This window comes from Copadichromis virginalis, linkage group LG7, assembly GCF_057382275.1.
Source record: "Copadichromis virginalis isolate Kocher_CV1m ecotype Utaka linkage group LG7, C_Virginalis_male_GT1.1, whole genome shotgun sequence".
In the NCBI taxonomy this organism is placed as follows: Eukaryota; Metazoa; Chordata; class Actinopteri; order Cichliformes; family Cichlidae; genus Copadichromis; species Copadichromis virginalis.
The window spans coordinates 45,919,717-45,945,762 of NC_140624.1; the positions used below are offsets into that span (position 1 = coordinate 45,919,717).

The following is a 26,046-nucleotide window of genomic DNA, read 5'->3' on the forward strand; positions in this document are numbered from 1 at the left end:
GTCATTACATCAACATGGTTACTTACATTAAAATAAATCCATGTAAATATGCATTAATCTGCATTCTAAGTGGAGATTTCTGCCTCATAGTATGAGAGAAATGATGCATTGAAACAGCTGTTATTAGCACAACAGCTGTTAATCATACACTTTTCCAGAGTATTCTTTAGTGCGTATCATTCTTCCTGTCTGTAAACATGATGCCTCGAAATGTCTTGAATGGATTCTGATGAATCTTTGTAGCAGTGTAGATCATCCACAAAGGTCATTCAAGGTCAAGTTTATGATTTATTGGTCGGAAATTGAGAAAAAGGCTTATAACTTAGAAACTATGATGAAGTGTGGTGTGTATTGTCAAAATATAGAAAGCTTTGTATAAGGATTTAAAATAGCATTTCATATTTCACCTTTGAAGTGATTCTACATTGGCCTTTTTAAACTATGTTATTTCTACAACATATAGAGGGAGCATACAGGGAATGATATATGGGGTTTCTTAATATCACTTTTTTTTATTTCTGTGTTATGTGCATTACAGTTATTGATTATAACCGCTTTTTCTAATTGATATTTATTATTAAATGCTACCCATTTATTATATCCACATAAATAAAAAAAATAATTATACTCAAAATGATATCAAGTATATTAAAATGGGTTTCAGCTTGGCAAATAATAAAAAGCCTGCACTTTGCACATAAACACAACGCTATTCCCTTTAAAAAAACAAAGTACAGCCCTGTTTCTAAGTTATAGGTTGACCTTGTAGGTCTCGGTGGATGTAAGGTACATTTTTGCTAAACATGTTTTTGCATGCCCATAAATAATTAGTAATCATGGATTAAACCATTTGCCTAAAATGTACTTGTATTCTTATGCATATGGTCGTGTGTGTCTTTAGTGTCTACGACAGATGGGGAAACTCATGTCGGAGTGCTGGGCTCACAATCCAACTTGTCGTCTCACAGCCCTAAGGGTGAAGAAGACTCTTGCAAAGATGTTAGAGTCCCAAGATATCAAACTGTGACAGAGAGTCCACAGAAAAGATATCATCTCCCAGAGTCTCATCATTACCACTGGCACAGGCCACTCAAGCTGGCCAGAAGAAAGGGAAGAAGAAAAGAGAGACTGTGAATAATAGAACAAATATAACTGACAGGGAGGATGAGTGATAGAGATAATGGTCACCGTAGGGCCAGAATAATGATATATACCAAAAATTTATTATATCAGGGGACATCTGCTCTACCATTGTCTGAGGCGCCTCTCCCTCAGTGTTCAGACTGTGCTTTCTGTGAAAGCTAAGTGGTTTCTGGTTCCAGACTGTTCAGGGGGCCTTGCAGGACTAAAATCTGGAGGATGCTCTTGCGCTGCTCCTCTAAAGCCATATAGCAGTATTCTACGGGCAGTCTTTTGTACTGTCAAAGCTGCTTTGTGTGTGTGTGTTTTGCTGTTTTGTTTTTTTCTGAGTCAGCCGCTGCATGCTGTGATATCACAGTGGACTTATGACGATGATAGTCATCCATTGACCTCAGTGTAGAAGATGTGGATTCATACCATTATTATTATTGCTGAACAAACAGAAACATGATTAATATATATATATATATATAGATATATTAAACAAATATACATGCATACACACACACACACACTCAAGGTGAATCAAAAAAAGAATCATCTGATTTCTGATTTCAGTGTGCTTTAATTCAACAGCCGGAGACAACAGAGACAATTTGTGAGGTTCATGTGGTTGTTTTTGTAGTTTGACTATTGTATGGATATATACCATCCGTCCATATTTAGCCTTTTAGTTTAAAATGTACAGGATGGCTTTTGAAACCAGATGATTCTTTATAACCTGTGTGTGTGTGTGTGTGTGTGTGTGTGTGTATATATATATATATATATATATATATATATATATATATATATATATATATATATATATATATATATATATATATATATATATATATATATATATACACACACACACATTTGTGTGTGTGTGTATGTATGTGCATATATATATACATACAACCTCTTTTTAGATCTGGGCTTTGCTATCCTGCATCGTCTCATCTTTCTGGTCACGTTTTTTTTTTTTTTTTTATCCATATGAAGCTGATCTGAAATCTATGTATTATTGCCTTGTTGGATGGTAAAATGCATTTTTGATCAGTGTCTATACATATATATATGTGTGTCTCATCCACTCTGCCACTGTAGCACGTGCCTTATTTAATCTGTACATATGCAAGTAATGAAGGTGTATGAGTGGATCTGCAGAACATTCCCTATTAAAAAAAATATTTGAAAAATATATCTTGAAAGCCCATAAGGTTTTTTTTTTTTTTTAAACACAGTCTCACAAGTCAAATGGTCGCACTCCATTTTCAATGTTGCATATAAATATAATTTATTATTAGTCTTAAAAATTCTTTCTTACAGTTTGTACAATAACTTGACAGATGAAATGCAAGCCGTTGCGAGGAACATCATGAGTGCAAGAAACAGACAGGCTACATTCTCACTATACACAATATTAATCATGAAGCTGAAGAACAACTAGGGAATGCAAAGGCTAGCCCACTGAGAATGTAGAGATTGTTTCAAAGGGATGCAAAGTTTGCATAGACGGCTTCAAGAAAACTGGGACAACTGCCATTCAAAAAAACAAAACCAACCAAGAACACTTGTATGGGCGCAACTGCTGCTCCATCAAAGGAATGTCACATTTACAGATCATTTTTATGCACAGAATCAGTGTCATCGTGATATTGATGGCTTCTGTAGTGAATGTACAAACATCGTTGTCTGAGTTAAAATCTCTTATCCTCCAAAAGTACGCATCAACGTCGGTTGATTGAGACAATATTTAGATGATCACCTTACATGTCAGGTATTTGGTAAAAAGCAGTTGTTTTCAGTTGGACTGGTCCTACAAAAATATACTGGTTTGATTTCCCTTTCTGCACCATCTCCCTCTTCGCTCTGCCTGGTATCTTATGTGAACGCGACATCATCATGAACGTCACACAAATTTGCATCACTCATGACTTTTTTTTCAGTCTGGCTAATTTCCCATATCCTTTTGTTAACAGGATATACGATATGTAGAGATATGTAGTTAGCCAAATGATCCTGCTAAAAAAAGAAAAGAAAAAGAAAAGCAAAAGCAAAATAATCACCAATGCAACTCAAAAATATCACCCATAATAGAAAAGCAATAATTATACATAACATGACTAAAAGTATTAATAGTAGTTATAACAACACTTAAAAAACGGTGTAATGATTATGATCGTTGAGTTCCCTCTGTGTTATAAATGTGGCCGACAGAAAGAATAGTTACAGCGCCAGGTGTCCACCAGGTGGTGCTGTAATACAGTCAAACGCAATGAAAGAAGAAACGAAATACGGTTCAGTAACAGACAGCATAAGATACAAAAAAAGACATGTATAAATAGGCATATCATTAAATACTATGTTGTCACAGAACACATACTTTTCCATGGAGTTGCCATGGAGACTGATTTTTGGAGAATGAGACGTTCTTTCGCCGATCTTCCTCCTTTGATCCATTGACCTGTCACTGTTGTGAGGGCATCATCCACATCTGCACAGTCCATCCGAATAAACCGGAAACATGTTTCCAAGGAAACCATAGCCAAAAATATCAAATCATTCTTACAAGAGAGGGAGAGAGAGAGAGAAAGAACGAGGAGAGAAACAGCCTGAAAATGACTGGCAGAGATTCTTGTTTACTCTCCAAGTTTTCACAACCTTTGTTGCCAATATTTAACTGGGCCATGGCAGGGTAGACCTGGCTGTGACTATCTCCTTACTTCTTTGAGTGTACACACAGGCAGCTTCTGTGAGTGTGTGTGCGTGCATTTGTCATCGAGAATGACTTTTCCTGCTTTTTTTTGTTGTTGTTTTTTGGGGTGTGTGTGGGGTGTGTTTGAGGGGGTCCACCCTCTTTTCATATTCACTTTGTGTCTTCTTCCTCCCTGGAATGTCACTTGTCCCTGGCAGGCAGATGTCAGTGTTCAGTCACCGCGGGAACAAGGCTGTCATGGCGTCCCATCTCCTCCAGTACTTGGGCAAGGCGACTGAGGTTGCCGTCAGGAAAATGCTGGGCCTCCCACAAGTCCAGGATCACTCCAGTGGGGCTGGATTTGGTGGCAAAGTAGTTAAGATACCTAAAAGAGTGATCATGTGAAACCAGAGAGAGGTAGGTTAGAAAAGCAGACAAATGGTTAATAGAGAGGAATGAGTTTGCTTATTAGTAATAAAAAACTCGTTGGTGTGCTGCAATAATCTTTTCATCATCAAATACTTTAATTCTTACTTTCTATTTTTTCCTTCTATACACAGTAACCTTTCTGGTCAGTAATGAGATACTGTGGGCATGAGAGGAAAGCAAAGTGAGCACTGATATACATCCTTAAATGTATTTGCAGTCTATGCAGAACTAATGATCGCTTTGTTTTCTTTTAATGACTTTTGCTTTGGCTTTGAATTGATATATATATATATATATATATATATATTCATTCATTCGAGTCTCTCGCCTTCACCCTTTGTCCTTCATGCCAAAGTCTGCCAGTGGTCTCGTCAATCTGCAGCTGCTGTCTGTGATAAGGCTGCCCTGCTGAGCTGGGACCTTAAAAATGGGTGCGCATTGTACGTCCATCACAAACAGAAGACTATCAAAGACACGGGGATGATGTTTTAAAAAGAGGAACGTCACTCTGTCTCCATTGTTTTTTTCATCTTTCCTCAGCTCTGATGTTTATCAGAATGAGTCACATTCCCACAGATCACTCACAATCAAATTAAAAATAGATCACTTATCAACAGTTTGAGTCCCCATGGACTCTTAATGTTTACTTCTAATGAAAAAACAGCCGTTCTTTCTTTACTGGTACCACGCTATAAAAACCACTATGAATAAACAGAAAATTGACAGTTAATTAAACTGTAGTTAGAAGCTATTTAGGTGTTAGAGCCACTTAGACCCTATCCTAGGACACATTGGGTGAGGGGTGCGGTACACTGCAGACAGTTGGCCAGTCCCATCACAGCAACTAACACAGCAACTCAGACGATTCATGCTCACATATGCATCTAAGGACAATGTGGAATCATTAATTAACCCAAGGGATTCCATGCAGCCACAAGGAAAACACACAACCTTCATGACAAAAGGCCCAAGCTGTGAAATGACAAATAAATATGTTGATAACTGGTTTTTTAAACCAACCGATGAACATTATCAGTGTGGCTATTTTAAAGTTGCATCTGATATTTCTAATACTTGTGTTTCAGCGGACAGTCCAGGTCCCAGTAGGAGAAAAAAAACCTTTAAACCTGGAGCTGCGGTTTATGTTCTGTTCATTATGTATGTGTTCACTGGTTGTTTAGTTAGGTTAATAAATCAAAACTATGCCTGTTCAAAACATTAATCTTGCAGGCTGAAAAGTGACACTTAATGTTTTCCAAGTGAGACCACAGATCAGTAATTAAACCTGTATGACTAAACAACAACCTCAAGTAATATGAATGAATGCATAATGTAATATATAAAAGGCTTATGGGTCATCTCCTCTTGTTAGCTATGATTCAATACATAATGTGTAATACAGGGAGTGCAGAATTATTAGGCAAATGAGTATTTTGTCCACATCATCCTCTTCATGCATGTTGTCTTACTCCAAGCTGTATAGTCTTGAAAGCCTACTACCAATTAAGCATATTAGGTGATGTGCATCTCTGTAATGAGAAGGGGTGTGGTCTAATGACATCAACACCCTATATCAGGTGTGCATAATTATTAGGCAACTTCCTTTCCTTTGGCAAAATGGGTCAAAAGAAGGACTTGACGGGCTCAGAAAAGTCAAAAATAGTGAGATATCTTGCAGAGGGATGCAGCAGTCTCAAAATTGCAAAGCTTCTGAAGCGTGATCATCGAACAATCAAGCGTTTCATTCAAAATAGTCAACAGGGTCGCAAGAAGCGTGTGGAAAAACCAAGGCGCCAAATAACTGCCCATGAACTGAGAAAAGTCAAGCGTGCAGCTGCCAACATGCCACTTGCCACCAGTTTGGCCATATTTCAGAGCTGCAACATCACTGGAGTGCCCAAAAGCACAAGGTGTGCAATACTCAGAGACATGGCCAAGGTAAGAAAAGCTGAAAGACGACCACCACTGAACAAGACACACAAGCTGAAACGTCAAGACTGGGCATAGAAATATCTCAAGACTGGTTTTTCTAAGGTTTTATGGACTGATGAAATGAGAGTGAGTCTTGATGGGCCAGATGGATGGGCCCGTGGCTGGATTGGTAAAGGGCAGAGAGCTCCAGTCCGACTCAGACGCCAGCAAGGTGGAGGTGGAGTACTGGTTTGGGCTGGTATCATCAAAGATGAGCTTGTGGGGCCTTTTCGGGTTGAGGATGGAGACAAGCTCAACTCCCAGTCCTACTGCCAGTTTCTGGAAGACACCTTCTTCAAGCAGTGGTACAGGAAGAAGTCTGCATCCTTCAAGAAAAACATGATTTTCATGCAGGACAATGCTCCATCACACGCGTCCAAGTACTCCACAGCGTGGCTGGCAAGAAAGGGTATAAAAGAAGAAAAACTAATGACATGGCCTCCTTGTTCACCTGATCTGAACCCCATTGAGAACCTGTGGTCCATCATCAAATGTGAGATTTACAAGGAGGGAAAACAGTACACCTCTCTGAACAGTGTCTGGGAGGCTGTGGTTGCTGCTGCACGCAATGTTGATGGTGAACAGATCAAAACACTGACAGAATCCATGGATGGCAGGCTTTTGAGTGTCCTTGCAAAGAAAGGTGGCTATATTGGTCGCTGATTTGTTTTTGTTTTGTTTTTGAATGTCAGAAATGTATATTTGTGAATGTGAAGATGTTATATTGGTTTCACTGGTAAAAATAAATAATTGAAATGGGTATATATTTGTTTTTTGTTAAGTTGCCTAATAATTATGCACAGTAATAGTCACCTGCACACACAGATATCCCCCTAAAATAGCTAAAACTAAAACAAACTAAAAACTACTTCCAAAAACATTCAGCTTTGATATTAATGAGTTTTTTGGGTTCATTGAGAACATGGTTGTTGTTCAATAATAAAATTATTCCTCAAAAATACAACTTGCCTAATAATTCTGCACTCCCTGTATATAAGATGTACAGATGGCTGGCCTGCTGGATGGATAAATGAATAATTACTTTTTAAAAACAAATTCTAATATATTTCATTTTAGTTGTCTATATTAACAGAAAAATAGTTTTGTTTAAACTATTTAACTTTAAAGTAAAGGCTGTTTCTGTGGCCAGACTGTGATCCCAGAGGTCCTAAATGTAAGTTACCATTTCACCCTTTTCATTGTTTGTCAACCCACCTGTCAAGATTGAGTTTGTGGGCCAACATCCTCCAGTCATTGCCTCTGGTCTGCGGTGCGTCCAGGCTGCCGCACAGCTTCTGACGGATAGAAACAGGGATGCGAAAGGCATTTGGCCCTACCAGTGTCGTGATGTTGCTGGCAGGATCCAGCAGAGATGTGTCAATACTCTGGGAATCCTGTAAAGAGAGAATGAGAGTGATTAAAGCAGAGACACAGACTGTAGCTGTGGTTTTTTCCCCCCTAGTTTGCAGACTTTGTAGCACAGGAAATTTCTTTTTCCAGGTGCCATAAAAAAAATTGAAAACCCTTCGTTGCGTCGCCATCCATTTACTGATGCAAGCTGAGTGATTTTCTTTTAAATATACTGCATCTGGAGGATTAAGCACTGGATGTCTGGCTACAGAAACCAGATCAAGACCCAGAGACAAATGAACCAAGGCCAGGCAGTAACACAGCTCTGCACTGTATGTACTGTAATTTATCTCATTACTGAGCACAAAGCATGAGTGCTCCTCCATCCCTCAAGCTCTATTCTCCTAGCCAGATGGCCTTTGTAAAGCAAGTGCAGCATGACTGGGGGGGGGGGGGGGGGGACGGGACACAGGCTTATTATACCCTCCTGTGCTCCTCTCTTGTCATAAGCAAGACTCTATGTAGGCGGCATGGTTGAAACTCCCCTGTCTCACACCTTGCCAGTTTTTGTGAACGTTGCAAAAAGTGGGAAGAGGAAATGGAAACGAGGTTAAATTCATTCTGAGCGTCTGGCTCGGTGGAAGGACAATGAGGGCGAGGTGGAGGGGAAGAGTCAAAACAGCTCTGGATGCAAAATTCATGTGAAAGCAGAGCACAAAAGTCGCACAGACCTTTGAGGTTTCCATTATAATTTCGAAGGCTATGCCCCGTATCCAGTCAAGGTGAATAATTACTTTAAGCCTTTATAAATCAAGTGAAAGCATTAGGAGGGAAACAGTTCATTACAAAATCAAATACAAGCATTTTTCCTCAGCCTGTAGTGCTAGTCGTGTAGTGCTCTTTTATGTGAATATAATGAAATCAGATGGTATTTAATTTGTTATACTTAAAGGTCTGGCATCCAACTTGAGCCTGACTGTCCTACACATTTACATGCTTCACTCTCCTCGTGTCATACACCGTCCCCACCCAATTTATTGTTATTTTTAGGCTCCAAAATCTCCAATCTCCCTCTGACAAGTCAGTGGTGCTGATGCCCTGCATCACTGCCTGCTGCTTCAACCCCTCCACCGGCCCAGCATCCACCTGCAGGGGCCGGGGGGGGATGTTTACTCCAAGTATCAAACGCTACCTCCGACAGTGTAGTGTCCAGCTGAAAAATCTGTCCTTCTCCTTCCACTTGGCGCACACATATTTTGCAGGTCAGGTCCACCGTGCTGGAAGAGAAGCGCTCCAGGGTAAAGCAGCAGTGGAGGTTCCTTTGTGAGCCGCTCCACACCTGCTGAAAGGAAAGCTCCTGCAGAGAAGTGGAAAGTGTAGAGGAGTTACATCGGTGGGAGAAACCACGTGGCACACTGTGCATGGCCTTTTACTGAAAAAGGAGTAAAATGAGCAGTTTACCTGGTACTTGGCTAGCAGTTTGCTCTTCCATAATGTGTGGGAAACATCATGGATGGAAAGCCTCAGGTTGTGGGTGCTGTCCTTAAAGATGAGAGTCTTTGGTTCATCCAACAGTTTCCCACCCATCTGCTTCTCCATTTGAAGGACTTCCTAAATAAACAAAAGCAAGCTTGATTAGCAAGGACACCATCTATACCGACCTCAAAAAGCTTCTTCTTTATACCAGTTGAAAAGCAGACAAACTGCTGCTGTATTCCTGTGATAATAGTCTCTGAGGAATTCTCACAAGTACATTTACAAATGATTAGTTTTTAATAAAATATTACGTTATAATCATCCGCAGGGCTTTACAAACTTAAATCTAGACATGCAAACCTGAAATCAACTTCTGTGTCCTTGCAGCAGGATCACTATCACTTCTCATTACTCATTCCCAAACTTAATAACTGTGTTCAATATCCCTCCTCAGTACAATAATCCTTCCTTATCTTTCCTTCATGCAGGCGCATGAAGGTATTAAACAGAATTGAGGTGATGAGACAACAGTAGAGAAGGAGGGATATATGTGGCTTATTTTGTGTTGTTGCAGCAGCTACGTTATTCAAATACAGGCGCTTGTATCTCCTTATTGTGACACACCAACACAAAGATTTCTCATTCTGCCTCCCACACATCATCTGCTGGCTGTGCTTGCGCATAAACAATTCAGTTACAGTGGGGAAAAAAAAAATCACAATTATATTCATTTCAGTGATACAAATAATGAGACAAAGGCTATGCACACATTCAGTACAGCGTGCTGCGCATTTACCTTGAGTGCGTCCTGTGTGTCGTCCAGGCAGTAGACTCTGATGTGATACTCCATGGCTGGGCAGGTGACGGGGCCAAAGATGGCTAGTTTGAGGCGCTTAGTGGTGGCAGCGCTGAGAGATTGACCCACGAGGCAGTAGGTGCCCAGCGTCTCTGTCAGGATGTGGCAAGCCTCGTCATCCATTTGGATATAGCAAGGTGTGGTGAAATTCTCTTCTCCTACTACCACTATATCCTAGAGCGTGGACAAGGAGAAAGGGGGAAAAAAGAGGAATGTTGAAGAATAAGCCTGGGTTTTGTCATGTATGTATCAAGCAAAAAATAGAAGTGGGGCATGGTTAATACGATTTTTGACTAGAGCAAAATATGCCATATCCAATTTTCCCTACATATCTCCATTTGCTCGCACAATACTGCTACAGCTGTCAGTTCTATTTGGTTGTATTGATCTGTTTCGTGAAGCAGATAACTTCACATTACAGCAAAAATGTAGATAGATACAAGTACCAAAACTGGCATGTATGCTCTCTTTTGATTACTTTTTTGATCGAGCCCATTAGCCATTTGAAAACTGCAGTCATTTTTGTGATGGCTGATGAGAAAGGCGGAAAATATAATTTTTCTTTACATAAAGTAAGCAAGACTTGCATTTATGAATGATTTTAGTGTCAAATTGTGCATGTTCAACTATTTAGAAGTCGACTTTAGTACTCTGAAGTTGCTTTTTCATTTGCACAGGTAATGCTTCTTGTTTCAATTACATTTCATAGATGGACCTGCACATTGCTCAGTGGTTACCCATGACCTCCCAAAAACCTTGTTGTTTTTAATGGCATAGGGCTGATTGTGGTCGGTGGTTTAATCCCCAACTCCTGCATACAATGCGGAAGTGTCCTTGGATAATTCAAGATATTAAACCCCAAGTAGCCTGCAGTGCTGCGTTTGCATACGCGCATAAACCTTAACATTGTGTCCATGTTGCAGTGTAGAAAGTGCTATAGATGTCACAGTTCTGTTTATATATATGCATATGTATATATACACGCACATGACAGGGCGTGCCAGCATGACATGCATCATGGATCAAATATATGAAATTCACTGAACTGAGGAATACATTGGCAAAGGAAGAATGTTGAATGCCTGAGCCTACAGTGCTATGAGAGGGATAAATCCCTCGACCTGCACAGCACTGTGTAGCTACATTTGTCATTGGACCACTGGAGCAAAATATAAGCTTGACGTAATTTGAATTATTTTCTTTCACGTGAAATGAAGAAGCTCACATGAAGTTTTGAAGTCATAAATTTGACTTACTCAGTCAAAAGCATATAAATCAAGAGTAAAGCCTCTGAAATGCATCCAGTGGTTGAAATAATTCCCCAGCTGTTTCCCAAGATAGAAATGACCCAGAGTAGACCTCAACAAACATCACCCCGATTACCTCAAACACAGCATGAAAAGGAGGTGACGGTACAGAGGAGGGTTGCAAAGGGGCTTTCAGGAGAACAGCAACTGTAAACGGTTTAATGCATGTTGTCCAGGGAAACTTATGTGAGAACCATATTCTTGCATTATTTGTACATCTGCAGAAAAACTGGAAAATATGCAGCAATTTTATCAAAAGAATAGAAAATGTCACAGCTTGTTGCTGAATTCCATGTTTGAAACCGATTAGATAAATAATCGGTACAGTGTCTTCTTTTTCTTTCAGCTGCCTCTTTATTAAAGGGTCACCACAGATTTTTCTTGTGGATGCACTTCCTGTTACAGCCCTTCCTGGGATTTGTGTCTGCTCCTGGTCTTGAACTACTGTGTGATCTTTTACATGTTATTGTTAACCGCTAGACTACAGAGTTACTGTATAGTATATTGCGTGGAGTTATGGATATATTAACTGGCCTACAGTAGTGAGTCTGTGTATTTAAAAGAGTGTATTTAAAAGCCTCAAGTGTGGATTTGTAAACGTTAAATTGGATTGGCTAATTAGTGAAAACCACATATTTTTACATGAAGTCTTTGCCACTGGGTAATTAATAGCTAAACTTGTACATGTGTTGCTTTTTTGCCACACAGAAATGTGCTCAGTCACATTTAACTGAAACAGAATGAATTTAAATTGCATTTTAATGTAGAAAGCACAATTAATGTCCTGACCTTTTCACAGAAGCCGTGTACTCTCGAAGTAACAGTTAGTGTGTGTGTATTACTAATATTTGAGACTGTCTCACGCGGAAAATGGAAGCATAAGTATCCCGACTATTTGCAGTTGACCCCTGTAACGACACCAATGCCAGGACACATTTCTCTTTCATTAGGATTGCAAGGTCTGAGGAGCCTCCTGCGACTCTCCCTCTTTTTCTTTAACCCTCTCTTCATTTCTCTTCATCTCGCTTATTCTTTCTCTTCCTCTCTCCGTCGTTCTCGCTCTAATCCAAACACTCTCACAGAGTGGCACACTGGTATTAATTCAGCCTATTATGAGAGACAGAAGAGGAATTACAGCATTTTATTGTGAGCTAGGCCGTTTAACAGCAGTATTATGGCAGATCATTAGACTCTTAACTGCTCCTGTGGGATGGCACTAGGGATCCTTATTGGGGGATAATTGGAACGCACAGTGAAAAAGTGGCCCTGCTTCATATGTAGTACTGTGTGCAGGCAGAAACAATTAAACATACAAACATACAAACGTTAATTTAGTCAAAAATTCATCAGCCGGCTTTTTTCCCCCTCCCATGTAGACGTGGGAGGATTTTAAGTAGGAGAGTTACTGAAGCAGAAATCCCCACATGTTCCTCATTATATGACACGCCATCTTCATCATCATCACAACACCATGAGATTGTGTGTGAATCGGTGTGTGCGTGCGTGCATCAACTGGGGAGGGCTGCGGGCTCCCAGACGCCAACGGAACTGATTATTCTCAATATAAATATCCGTGAAAAACTCCTTTGGAGGAGCTCATCTCTCCTGTATCCACTGCAGTGATGAAAACACATTTTGACAGAGCATGACATATAAAGCAATATTTCACTCATGAAGCGCCGAGGCTGGCCTCAGAGGGAAAAGGAAACTCATACGAAGGAAGCCGCCGTCACATCACATATTACCATCTGCGTTTGTGGCAGGACGGAGATGTAATCAGGAATCATTTCTTCTTTAAAAATCCTCAGTTTACACTGAGCTTTATTGGTTGTGTCCAAGTAATTCATCAATGTCACGAAGGCATGTGGGGGCCAGTTGGGCAGTTTTTCCTCGGCTCTGTAAGTAATGCCATCGCATCAGCAAGAGGAAATTATGCAAGGGCTTGCTGAAAATTACATTATTTAAGTCACTTTTTAATGATGATCTGACAGAAGGCCTTATTATTGGGTATAAACTGATGCTATATATTTGGACATGGCCTTCCTGAGAGTAATGTGCATTTTGATTATCATCTTATCATTTATGCAATAAGCCTGGATAGACTGGAGTCGTGTTACGTATCACTAAAGCATTGCCTTTCATTATGCTTCCTGTACTGCGCCCTGCTCCTGCTAACCTTTATTAAATGCTTTTATCTTTAAGGGAGCCTTTCTCCTTAAAAAGGTTTGAGTAGAAAGTTAATTAAAAACCACAAGGAAGGAAGACTTTTTTTCTTTTGACAGCTAAGAAAAAGATGCTGATAGCTGCCCGCAAGAAGGTCGGCCACGTCAGGTGAGGTGCTGAGAGATATGTTTTGGAGGTAAGCTGACCACCTGGCACATTTCTAACAAAGTTCCCTCCTAACAAGCAGATTTGTTTCAAGTTTCTCTGCAAATGATCCCTTGGTAATTGGTCCATTTCTGCATCAGTGTGTGTGACAAAAACAGCAAAAGGGAAGACTTGAAAAAAAAAGCAACACGAACAGAAAAACCCCCATACATGTTCACACCTGATGAAAAACCTGCCGTTATAAAGGTACAAGGAAACAGCCTGGGCAAGAAAACAGTCCCAGTCCATTCCCTGCTATTAGAGATGTACTATTTCAGCTCCTAGGTGCAGCAGGGGTTTACTTTGAGTACTACTATGAGTTGGACAAACAATGCAGGGGACGTTGATCCCTTTCACCTCCTCCATCCTATCAGTTCTCCCATGCCATATCATGGATTTATTTCTCACAGCATCTTTTCTTTTTTACTGCTCGCTGACACACTGAGCAGAGATTCGCTTGTAAACACATAATTTCAATTCTTGTGTGCATGCGACCGTCAGAAACCCATTTTTGAAACTCGAGCGCAGTCGATAGATACAGCCTACTGTAGCACAAATTTCTCTGTGAATCTCACATCTCACCTCCCACTGATTCTGCGGCGACTGGCTTTTGAGCTGGATCAGCCAGTCCTGCTGGCCATCGCACACGGCACAGTGATGCATGGTGATGATGACCGGACGAGTCAACAGGGTCCCCGGGGGTCCGCAGCTCACCATGGGGCTGAGCACCGTTTGGCCATCTTCCACCGAGGGCCTGGAGGCGCACAGGGATAGCATACATGCAATATTTAGCCACAATCTGATGGCACTCTCAGTATGTATGTGTGACACGGAGCGGTTGACAGCAGCAAATAAGGTTCTGGGGCGTCGTCGCATACCTCATGTTGTCCTTCCTGTGAACTGTCACATACATCTCATACACTCTGCCCTGAGGAATAGCCCCTGCAGGAATTAGCAGACTAACCCCTGGGAAGCAAAAAGCAAAAAAAAAAGATAAGTTGACAGAGGTGTCTTTATACTGTCAGTGCTTGTTATGAGACTTTTGTAAGAATGTGAGAGTATAGAGAGTGAGACCAACAGGCTGGTGAATCCTGGCTACTCCAAATATAGAAAGGTAAATTATAATTTTACATTTAACTAGTGTGTCTTCATGCAGTGCTGCACAACTACAGAGATATGAATCGATTTTTTTTTTCATTTTATTCAAATGAATATTTTTCCTGGATAAACACAATAATAATTGCACTGCCGTTCAGTCCCACACACAGCAACTATGTAATTTTACCACCTTCTTTTATGGTATCAGGAAATGATGTGGAATTTCATTTCTAAAAATCAATGATCTCTTTGCTCGTCACAGCCTTGGCATATTGCTGCAGCAGGCGCGATTTACATTTTTCCATCTCAGATTTATTCGATAAGATGTCCTATCCGATACGCGCGTGTGCGTTTTTTAGAAGCCTAACCCCCAATTTCCATCATGCATACGCACACACAAACACACACATGGCTTCTCTCTGGAGTGGTGGTGGGGGAGGGATCTCAGATAGCTCATTGATTTCCCATGTCCTTGTACTGAACTTTTCAAAAGGTGACAGACAGCTTCTCCAGCTAGCTAGCGAGGCAATCACAACTCTGCCAAGGGAACGTCTCGCGCGCTGCTACTCTGCCTCACAGCAAAGCTTCAAAGAGATGAGAAATGCATTTTAAGATGCAAAATACCAAACAGCCACAGTGACAGCACCACAAAATATTTCATTACCCAGACTCACAAACAGATCAAATATCAAATGTGCTCTTTCCTCTCCCTATTCCTATGTAACATGATGAGGTGGCTGAGCGCAGCCAACGGCTGAGAACATTTTACAGTTATCAAAATGAAAAAAAAGAGAGAAATTTAAGAAATGTGAGAAGTCTGCGTATCCTTTAATGTCACTGCTAGTTTGCTTCTGCCTGTCAGCATGCATCTGCGGCGCGTTACAAACAGTCTGCATGTGTTTGAAGTGAGGACAGCATGGCTAATGTAAGCTGCCTGAAACGGGACACCTCCAGCACTTCTGGTGCACACACCTTGGGTATCCATCAACTCTTGTCATACTACGTGCAGTCAATATGCTGATGGGCTGCACATGGCTTAGCTTATTTCAAAGTCGCAGATCATCAGGGATATACTGCTACAGACAGCAAAGTATTGAATGATACTGCACATGCTTTAAAAAGAATTCTTTTATTTTTACTGAGAGGTTTGCTTGGGGTTTGCAAAGATTAACAATTCTTAAGTTAACATTTATGGTTGATTTGAACTGCCGTGTCTACTGAGAGCTGCAATGGTTTTGTATTTTTCACTTTACTGAAGAGCTCTTTATATTTAAGCTCTCACATACTGAAATCTTCATATTGCACTGACAGCGAGAGCAAGTGTAACAAGTTTGGAAGCTTGTTTGAGCCCCAGAAAAAAATAAAATAAAATTTGCCATTAAAATCCAATTTTGAGGTTTTTTTCCTCTTGCTTCTTGCTTAAGTCAGAAAGTCACAATTTTGAGATACCCAACTTGAAATCTAGAGATAATAAACTGAAAATTTGACTTATGGGTGGCAAGTCTTTTTTCCAGGGGAGAAAACGAGCTTCTATTAACAACTGAAATGAAGCTAAGCTTTGAGTAAAAGCAATCTCTAAACAGGAAGCACTCAGGGAGCATAAACCTTCACCGAGGCATACATTCTTATATAGTTCCATACTGTGTATTGTGTATTTTGTTGTACAGTTATTTTATTTTCAACTTTAATTTATATATTTTATCTTATTCTTTCCCAGTTAAATTTACCCTTCATTCTAATTTGTGTTGTACAGTTATTTCATTTTTAACCTTAATTCTTTTTATATTTTATTCCTTCCTAGTTAAATTTACCCTTTTTAATTTTTCATATTTATTTCCTATCTTATTCATAGCCTTTTCCTTTTTTTTTCTTTAGGTCACGAGCAGTTGTCCAAGCATTTCACTGCATATCGTACTGTGTATGACTGTGTACGTGACAAATAAAATTTGAATTTGAATTTGAATTCATTCTCTTTCTCTTGACAATACTTTCTTTAAAGATGTCACACATTTTGGGGTCAATTTGAAAAAGTGAGGGCAGAGGTCACATGTCATATGAAGTTTGGATGCAAACTATAACGTGATATTTAGAATCCCCATATATCATTCGCTATATGCTTATACGATGTCAATACCAACCATGGTGGTAAGGAACATAGTTTTAAATAGCTCTATATAGCATTATTATCACTTTGACCTTTCAAATCAGTCTATTGACCTTGAAGGAGAGGTCAGAGGTCAAATATGCCATAATATTTGAAATCTTTCTAGAGGTTGACAGTACACACCGGATTTGTAAGAATCAGTTTATAGTTAAAAGGCTTTCTGTCAATTTTGAACCAATAAATCATGAAGTTGACTTTGAAGACCTTGGCACACGTAAGCCAAATTTGAATGGATTGCTAAGTTGACCCCACTATACACTCCTGCAAAGTTTTATCAGAATTCAGACAGAATGACACGCATGCATGCAAACCCTACCAAAAACATAACCTCCTTGGTGGAGGTAGCAACTTTCTGAAATGTATTTTCTTGCAGAGAGTTGATGGCAAGATTGATATCACTATCAAACATGTTAACTAAATCTAAATCAAAGAAAATCTGCAGCCAGTAAACTTTTCCCAGCATAAAGACAGGAGGAGACGGCCAGCCTGGCTCTACCACAACCTCTAATGTTCACTAATCAAAATAAATAATGTAAACTTGCACTTTTATGAGGAGGGTATTATGTGCCAGATCATTTCCTGGTCAGACATAGTGACTTCCCGGAGTCTTGTCATCACTATGAGACTGGCAGAAATCCAGTGGAGACACCAGCAAGTTTTGTGTTTGAAGTTTCTTTTAATGTTTTTTTAAAATGGGATCTTTAAGGGAAACGTGGGCCGAGATCATCATCACCAGCACATTATTAAGTGAAACAAGAGTAGAGATTTAAGGACACGATGAGAAAAGCTGATGGTATATTTCATTTCCTATCAGGCTATACAATGAGAGGAGTTTCCTTTCAGTATGTGCACACATATAGACATTCACACATGCACATCCACACAAGTGGAGGTGCTATTACTAAATGCTGATGTGCCACTGAGTGAATGAAAAACGTGGCTCCAATCATAACTCACAAAAGACAGCTAATGAGTTTTAAGACGAACACTGATAGAATCTGCTGGAAGTAGCAGATGCTGCTTTTCATGAACCTAAGCTCGTTTATTCATTTTTTAAACTATTTCTTTTTTACATTCCTGCATACTTTGAAATATGCAACATTTTTTCTTGATATCCAACTGAATCACCTATAAAATAAAAATATATAAATATGGAAAATCACTACCTATCTTTGGCTAGTATAGTACCTGAGTTGGGCACAATAAGCTGTCCTCCCTGGGAGCTGAACGAGCCCAGAGCAGTGCATGATGGATCCCTGGTGCGGAGCAACGTCTGGGTCTGTGTGCGCCGGCCCATTGTGTTGTCACCGTTGTCCAGTAGGCAGTGCGGCAGCTTAGGTGACAGTTTAGAGGAAAATTCTCCTCCTAGGTCATCCTGTGGAGTCACTAAGCCTGAAGAATTGTACACCTTAATCTTCAAGTTAGGGAGCGGGTCAAGCAGAGGAGAATTGGTCATGGGTATTTTGTCACCCACGTCATGGAGAGCGTAAACTGGGCCGCGGTACATGGCAGCTGCTGAGGTCAGGTCAGGGGGTGCTGATAGGAGATCAGCTGAAAAGGAAAGAAAACAACATGGGTAAAGCAGAATAAATGTCTTAACACATGTATTGGGAAAGGAATCAGGAAGAAACTAACTTGAAGCCTATATATCCATGAGGAAATGAACTGCTGGCAGCAATCAGTGAGACTGGAGCACGGCTTTTTTGTTTTTTACTCATTAGGGAGGTCCACTTCACCACCAAGAAACATTACTCAGTCAGAGAAGTTATAGGTGCAGCTGTGATTTATGAGTAACAGATGGCATCGTGAATGTTCGGTTTACCCAGTAGGATAAATGTTCAATAGCTGGACTGAGTGGGTGGAGCGAGGGTCAGTGGGGGCCTCTCTGTCCTCCAGCTTCTCCACTGTCTCCACCCCCTCACAAGTTTCTAAATGATGCAAATGTTAATGAGAGTCAGAAAAGTTGTTCCAGTAATAAACTAGAAGTAGTGCAAGTACTAGTGTGTCACTGGAGGGCATGTTTTGCAACATCCATCTCCAAGAATGTATGGCCCATATTTTCACAATCTGTATTAGGAAATTAAACAAAATATGCTTCAGCTCTCATTCATATAAAACTGTATATTTTCCTCAGGTTTCCCCCAAAACCAGGTTTCAGATAACCCCCCTCCCCCCTCTTTTGTTAATTAGATTGCACAGGTGCCACGGACTGCAGGATGAAACTGAGACCTACTTAACAAGGGATAATCTCAGCTAAGTGTCGCATTAACGTGGCTTGCAGGCTTAAGCTCAAGTCAAAATGTCATGACCAGCAAACAAGATTTGAGCAAAATATCACAGAAACTCAAATTGCACCACTTCTTGGTAATTAAAGCTAACACAATCATCTCCTAGCACATCATTAATGCCTGTGTCTAGCACCATAAAACGCAAAATCTCAATGATTCCCTTAACTGGTTCTTCTATTCAAACACCAGTTCCTACACCATCTTTCCTACTGTGTATTTGACACAGAGACATGAGAATTTGTTACACACTGCCACATTTCAGAGCAGAGAGCTGTCAGCGGAGATCAGACCTTGTTATAGTTCACATACTCTGTCAAATTAGATCAATCACGCTAATTTTGTCTTTGCATGTAGGGATATTTCCCCTGTCACTGTTGCTCCTGCACACAGCACGCGCACCGATGGTAACACTGAAATAAGAGACCCCCCCCCCCCCCAACATTACAAATTCCAATTTAACCCTTGTTTGCACTGAGCACTGTGGTGGATGTGACATTTCCACCCATGAATTATCTTCTTCACAGCAAATTGTGTGTGATGTGCTTTATGCATGCTTCATACAGTATATAGAACATAAATTACAGCTTTTAGTAGGCTACTTTAGGAAAGACAGAGATAAGGTGGAAGTAAAGTGGATCAGCTTATATGATTCCTCCAACACCACTGTTTTTTAAATCACCACCAATTGTTTCTGTCATGATCAGGTGGTTCAAACATATGAAATATGAATAACCCCACAGTAACATCGATCTATATTATAATACTTAATATATTAACTATATCTGTAAAGGTGAAGGATAATGTTAAGGATATATAATCAACAGAAAGTAAAATGATTTAAATATAATGTTATTCATATAAATTCAGCTTCATTATACAGTTTCAGAGTTTGGATTTCTTTTAGAAAATAATAAATAAATGAAAAAGCTTGAATATTGGTAGATTCTTTAACCAAAGTGCCTTCTGCTCGGGAGCTGTTTTAAATAGGCTTGGCTTCAAATTATCCTTTACTTTATAAGAGCGGTGACAGAAGCAGCACCTTTAACAAGGGTTGTTGTTCGATGGTGTTTATCTTTTTGAATTGTCCCACATTAAAAAGCTTCGTCTCTAGTCTCTTCATTGTATTTTTATCTCTTCTGCTTTTATTTATTTATTTATTTCCTCTTTCCAAAAGCTCACACTAATCATTTACAACACAGTTACATATTTCTGTCTCTCTCCCTGCTGTCTTTTTGGCCAGTTCACAGTGACCTGTCCTCATGCATGTAACTTACTTTAAGTCCTGCATCAACAGTCCAAATCTAATTACACAGAGACTGGCCTTATTGTGCTTTAATGACTGGGCATAATGTGGCCTCCCATCACAACAGCAAGCATTTTAATAGTTTCACCACGGCTGACGCACGTGCCTCCAGAGTCAGACGTGTCTCAGTGGGTTAAGGTAATGTTTTGAAGATAATGAAGCTATTATTAATGCCAGCACTAATGAAAGTCATTCCATATGCCTGACAACACAGGTGTGTCTAAGGTCGAGTATTACATTTCTTTTAATCTGCTGAACTGAGTCTGTACCATTAAGTAGCAACACCTTTACTAAAAGAGGATTGAATTGTGCTTAAGCTTCAACAATACACGGAGCCACTTTCTGTATCTTAATTTTATGGAAACAAAATATTCAGTTTTTAACACGGTTTTTGGGCAGGTTTTGAGGAAACATTTGGCACATTAGGTTCTTTCAAAACTTTGTGCATTTAAGTTTTGCCTCATTTGTTAAATTTATTACACTTCTTGGTAAAATAATAGCTATTTCCATGTGTGGGAACAGCTGCCACAGCAAAAGCAGACTGTCTGATGCAAAAAAGAAGTCATCAAGGAATGCTTGAAAACTTGATCCCATGATTTGTGGGTTTATTTTGCAACTGTTGGGATGCAAGTGCTTGAATATACAACCAAAAAATCTTAAAATCTGACGTGCGTGAGAGGCGTTCCAGGAAAAAGTTGAAAAGTTGTCCAAAAAGAACATTAGAGCAAAATCACAGCTGGCCAGTGAACATACAGGTACGAACCAGACGTCTTGGAATAATGTGATGTAGACAGGCGAATCGAGGGCAGAACTGTTTGGTCAGAATACATAAAAATGTTTGGCGCAGACCAAAAACAGCTCACCAAATGTAATGGATTAGGGTTAGCTGCATCTGGGACCGGGCAGCTTGCAGTGACTGATTTAACAATTAATTCTTCATGATATCAAAGAGCAAATGAAGATATTGTGAGACCATTTGCCCAAAAGCTGAAACTAACAGGATAATTATACTAGTGACAAAAGGAAATCCACTAATAATGGGCTCAAAAAGAACAAATGGAGGGCTATAGAATCCCATTCAAATGGCCTTTTCTTCAAATATCTTGCAACTGAAGGGATTTTTACTTGGAAAAAATGGTAACATTTTTAAGCCAGTGACACAGTTACGGATCTAAAAGTTCCTTGGATTAAAGGGGGCAACTCTAGGACAGCAAAGGTGCACTTACCTTTCACACAGAAGAAAGTTTAATCTATTTATGTACCGATTTGAGATGCAGTTACATTTTGATATATAGAAAAACCAACGCTCAAACACTCACACACGCCTCTCTCGTATAACTCACCTTTGCGAGCGGTCTTAATGCTGACCGGCTGGAACCCTCCGTTGAGGGCAGAGGAATCAATGATGTCAGAGCTGAAGTCCCGGTGGTTCTTCCTGTAGATGAAGAGTGCCACGACGACGGAGATAACCAGGCACATGATCACTGCTATCACAATACCCACATAAAGAGCTACATCATCAGTAGTGGGGGCCACTGGAGAAGGAGTTTGGGGACGAAAGACAAAAAACACAGACAGAAAAAAAAAAGTCTTTTAAGATCTCGTAATGCTTCCATTTATGACATAAAGCCTTTTTCTCTCAGTATGCAGGACTTGTGATGAAGCCATTATCAGCAGGGTAATATCCTGGTTTACGATTGAGCCGGATATTAATAACTATCTACTGAGAAATAAATGCACGAAGTATAGCTCCAGTCTTTTTTGATTAATGCTGACCTGCTGTGGGAAACACAGTTCATGAAAAAAACACGAGGCTCTCTTGATTGTTAAAACTGAGGCGAGATAATGATGCAGGCAACTTAGTTTGACACACATCATCTGGCCTTTTTTCACTGTTTGCTTGGACATGTGCGACACACTAAAAGGTACGCCAACATCTGTTCACTATCTTGTATGCGAATGTTAAAAATGGCCTCAGAATTCTTGAAATAATACATACTGCACTGTGTCATGTGCAAGACCTTGATAAAATAACAATGTAATAACCATATAATAAAGTAAATGGTGACAAAAATTCATTTAAACAGCACAATTAATAAAGAAGGCTGTTCCACCGCGGTCCAGTGACACAAAGATTTCTGCTCAGAACCAAGATCAAAAGTTCTGAAGACAGAGATGTCGATGTTTTCATCTTCAAATTACCATGCTCTGTGCTGAAGTTCAGAGTCTGTCTCTGTTTTTGTTCTTACACACTGCAGATAAGATCTAGACATGGCTCACATTTCTCAAATTGTCTTTCATCTCCGTCTCCCTCCCAGAGACTTTCTGTCCACTATCCAGCTGGAGAAGCCTCAGTGATTAGTAGGCCTGGCATGGATATATGTGCCTTTTAGAAATACAGACTCAGACGGGCTCTCATTAAAGATCAAACCTTTTAATGGATGCCTACTGACAGTCTGAACTCTCTTTGGTGTTTGATAAGGAATGTCCTTCACTGTCACCAAGTTGACAAATGGGGGTGAAGCTCTTATGTGGAGGACACGAAATGTCAAAAAGGCATGTATGAGCATGTATGCACGTATTGTTCAACACATGCATGGACATTGCACAAGTGAAGTCATTGTCCAAAGAAAGACAAACGCCAAAGCAAATGCTTACAAACACACTCTTATCAACAGGAGAACAAAAAGGTGTTGTGATCGGGCAGACACAACAATTTTTGAGATGATGTGTGTGTTGAAATTGCACAATATCTGCACCAGTAGATGGCAGTGTCACCCATAAATCCATACAGGGCGCTTTGAAGACGTGCATGATGGCCGAGCATTTGTGTCTCAGGGATACAGAAGGCACTCAGTCTGTGTCTCTTGTGTTCTCGCGCACAAAGGAGGATAAAGGAGCGGAGCGAAAGGAAACCAAGAGCAGAGTGCTTTCGTGACAAGTGAAAGTCACGCGTTGTGTCATTTTAATCACATACTTCCTTTCTGGCTTCATTTCCAGTAACTTATGGTTTGATTTTTATTCCATAAAAAGGATTTCAATGTAATTAAATAAGTCCACTATTCAACACTTATTTAAATCATATTACATTTAATTTCTTGATGAATCCCTATTGAATAATATTTAGAGTGACCTCCATTTCAATTAAAGATCATTTCTGTAATTTTTATTGAAAGACTACAATTTAAGTGGGGAAAAATGGTATTAATATTGTAGTGCTCCCATAGATGTTTTCTGTGAGGAAGGACATGCATGTCCCAGCCATGACTTTTCAGCCTGGAGTGAGACATCGCATTAAAGATACATCCTCTAATCCTTCTTCTAGCACAGACACAAACAGAAAACAGAGCAGGGAGTCAGTGATGAAAGTTTGAAAATGTAATTTCACTGCGTTCCCTCTGCCAAGCTTCCCCGCAGTTATTTAACATATATCCCCTCAGTCGAATAATCTTCTATTCATGCTTTGATGATAAAGGCAGCAACCTGCTAAGTGTACGCATTAAAACGTATCACTTAGATTAATACATCGCTTTGAACATGAGCCATTGTTGGAAAGTACAAGAAATGAAACTGAAAGGGATTATTTGAACACTTCATTCTCAGCGAGGTTGCAAAAATTTACAAAGGGATGGGTGAGAGATGGAAAATAATGCCCCCACCCCCCAAAGAAAATCAGCATAGATGTGCAAATTCTTAACCATAGCACATACCAACAAATGGGCTCTTTGAAAAGGTCACATTTAAACTAACAACAACCCAAAAACAGACAGATTCACAAAGACCTTTAAAACCAAGAAGCAACAGTCTTACAGAGCCTCGCCCCTCACTCCGACCAGAACATTGAGTCAGCCCTAAATTATACATGAAGAGACAAAAATCTTAAAGCAGCCGAAATCCACAGAAGAACTGTGCAAGAACAACCTACAAAAATTCTTCTAGCTGAGAATTTTGAAATATATATATATATATATATATGATATGCACACACACATACTGAGGATATTTCTATGAGAACTGGTGATATTTTAAAGCAAATGGAGGTCACAGCAAATATTATTTTGAGTTTATGCTCTTGCCTGGTAACTGATCAATAAACAATGTTCATTTCCGAAAGCTTTACTATCTGGTAGGTTAAAATGTCTGCTTGACACAGTGCATGAGCTGCTGGTGAGGCAAAGTTCGGCAGGGTAAAGAGCAGGGTCAGCTCTTACTTCGAGAATAGTAGCGTGGCTGTAAACAAGCAGCCTGCTAGCACAGACACATTACGAGGAAAGGGTTAGGGCGATCAAAACGGATCATATCCTGAGGTGGTTATGAAGTAAAAAACAGAAGAGCAACAATAACTCGCTGGTGGACACAGAAGAACATTCGCAAACATTGTTTTTCATTTTACTTATGGACACGTTGTTGTGTTTTGTTTTATGCTTTTAGTGCAAAATGGCTATTTCTGAAATGTTGCTTTTTGCTAAAAAGGAAAATCTGTATGTAAGACTGCAAATTCAGGTCGTGCACATTAAAGCATTAAAGATGCCTTAAAAAAAACAAAACAAAGGCAGACGTGACAAGAATGCAGAAATAATGAAAAAAGAACTAAATGGGGGGAAAAAACAAAACAAAACAATAACTCACATGAATTTCCAATATCACTCTTGTCTTTTGCCTCAGAGGACTTCTGATATAAGGAACCTTGAAGAGAGAAGCGGATATGGATAGTAGAGCGAGAGGTATGGAGAAGGGGAGGGAAGAGAGAAAGATGAGGGTGGGGGGGAGGAGAGGGATGATGAAAATCAAATTTCCAACAGAAAAACAAACTCAACAAATGAGACAGCAACAAACTCATGAGTAGGAGTGATGGCACGGGGAAGCGATCTTTCTTGATTTGGCCCCTCCTCTCTATATCTGTGTATGGAGATGGATGAGGAGAGCAGGGGAAACATGGAGGTTCTGTAAGAGAGTGGCGCGATCCATCAACTGGGCTTAGTGCCTTAGCAGCAGCAGGACTGATGCTGGCAGGTGAGGGGGATGGTGGGGCTGATAAAGTGTGGGCTCCAGCCGAGTCGGCAGAACCTACAGCCTTTCATCTGTCACTGGAAGGTGGATGGAGAGGGTAGTGCGCGAGATAAAAGGAATGATTATGTTAGGGAAGCAGGAAGTGGAAAAGGGCTGAAGGACAGTGATGTGGAAAGTTGAAGACATGCGATTGAGAGATTAGAAAAATCTTCAGCTAAGATAGGTTGTTTTTTTTATGTGTGTATGTGTGTGTGTGTGTGTTTTTTGGCCCAAACTGGGGTCTTGGTTGTTTTTTGTTGTGGCCAGGTTTTTTACTGAAATGAAGTGCAAAGCAGGCTAGAAAGACAGAGCCAGGAATAGTGCACAAGCACACATAATATTCAGTCTCCCTGGGACATCCATAAACAACTATACAAACAATGAAGTCCTTATTGGAAAAGGGAGAGAGCCACAGGCAGACAAGTGGACTGACAGGAAAATCAATGGCCTGATAGATGAGATTGGTGTGTACATGTAATCAGGCAACCGGGATGCCGGGACGGAGCAGGGGGAGGTCGGCTGTTGCATTCAGTCTAACTGATGGCCCATTTGAACCCATCCTGTG

The 26,046-nt window shown here is 40.1% G+C and overlaps 2 protein-coding genes across 4 annotated transcripts in view; one reads left to right on the top strand and one right to left on the bottom strand.

The window, feature by feature from the left end:
- bmpr1bb (bone morphogenetic protein receptor, type IBb) overlaps positions 1–1,884 on the top strand; it is a 59,524-nt gene extending 57,640 nt beyond the window's left edge. The window contains exon 15 of the mRNA XM_085463731.1: positions 902–1,884. Within this exon, the coding sequence (XP_085319857.1) occupies positions 902–1,027 (126 nt within the window). The 3' untranslated portion in view covers positions 1,028–1,884. The remainder of the gene's footprint in view (positions 1–901) is intronic.
- A 521-nt stretch (positions 1,885–2,405) lies between these two features.
- unc5cb (unc-5 netrin receptor Cb) overlaps positions 2,406–26,046 on the bottom strand; it is a 129,245-nt gene continuing 105,604 nt past the window's right edge. For 2 of the 3 annotated variants that reach the window (XM_085463730.1, XM_085463729.1), the window contains 9 exons: positions 21,776–21,967; positions 18,030–18,392; positions 14,458–14,545; positions 14,162–14,333; positions 9,846–10,079; positions 9,035–9,184; positions 8,766–8,930; positions 7,439–7,617; positions 2,406–4,208 (listed from right to left, as the gene is read on the bottom strand). In XM_085463730.1, the coding sequence (XP_085319856.1) occupies positions 4,049–4,208; positions 7,439–7,617; positions 8,766–8,930; positions 9,035–9,184; positions 9,846–10,079; positions 14,162–14,333; positions 14,458–14,545; positions 18,030–18,392; positions 21,776–21,967 (1,703 nt within the window). In that variant the 3' untranslated portion in view covers positions 2,406–4,048. Of the gene's footprint in view, positions 4,209–7,438; positions 7,618–8,765; positions 8,931–9,034; positions 9,185–9,845; positions 10,080–14,161; positions 14,334–14,457; positions 14,546–18,029; positions 18,393–21,775; positions 21,968–25,061; positions 25,119–26,046 lie in introns of all 3 variants that reach the window. The other variant, XM_085463728.1, reaches the window with a different exon arrangement.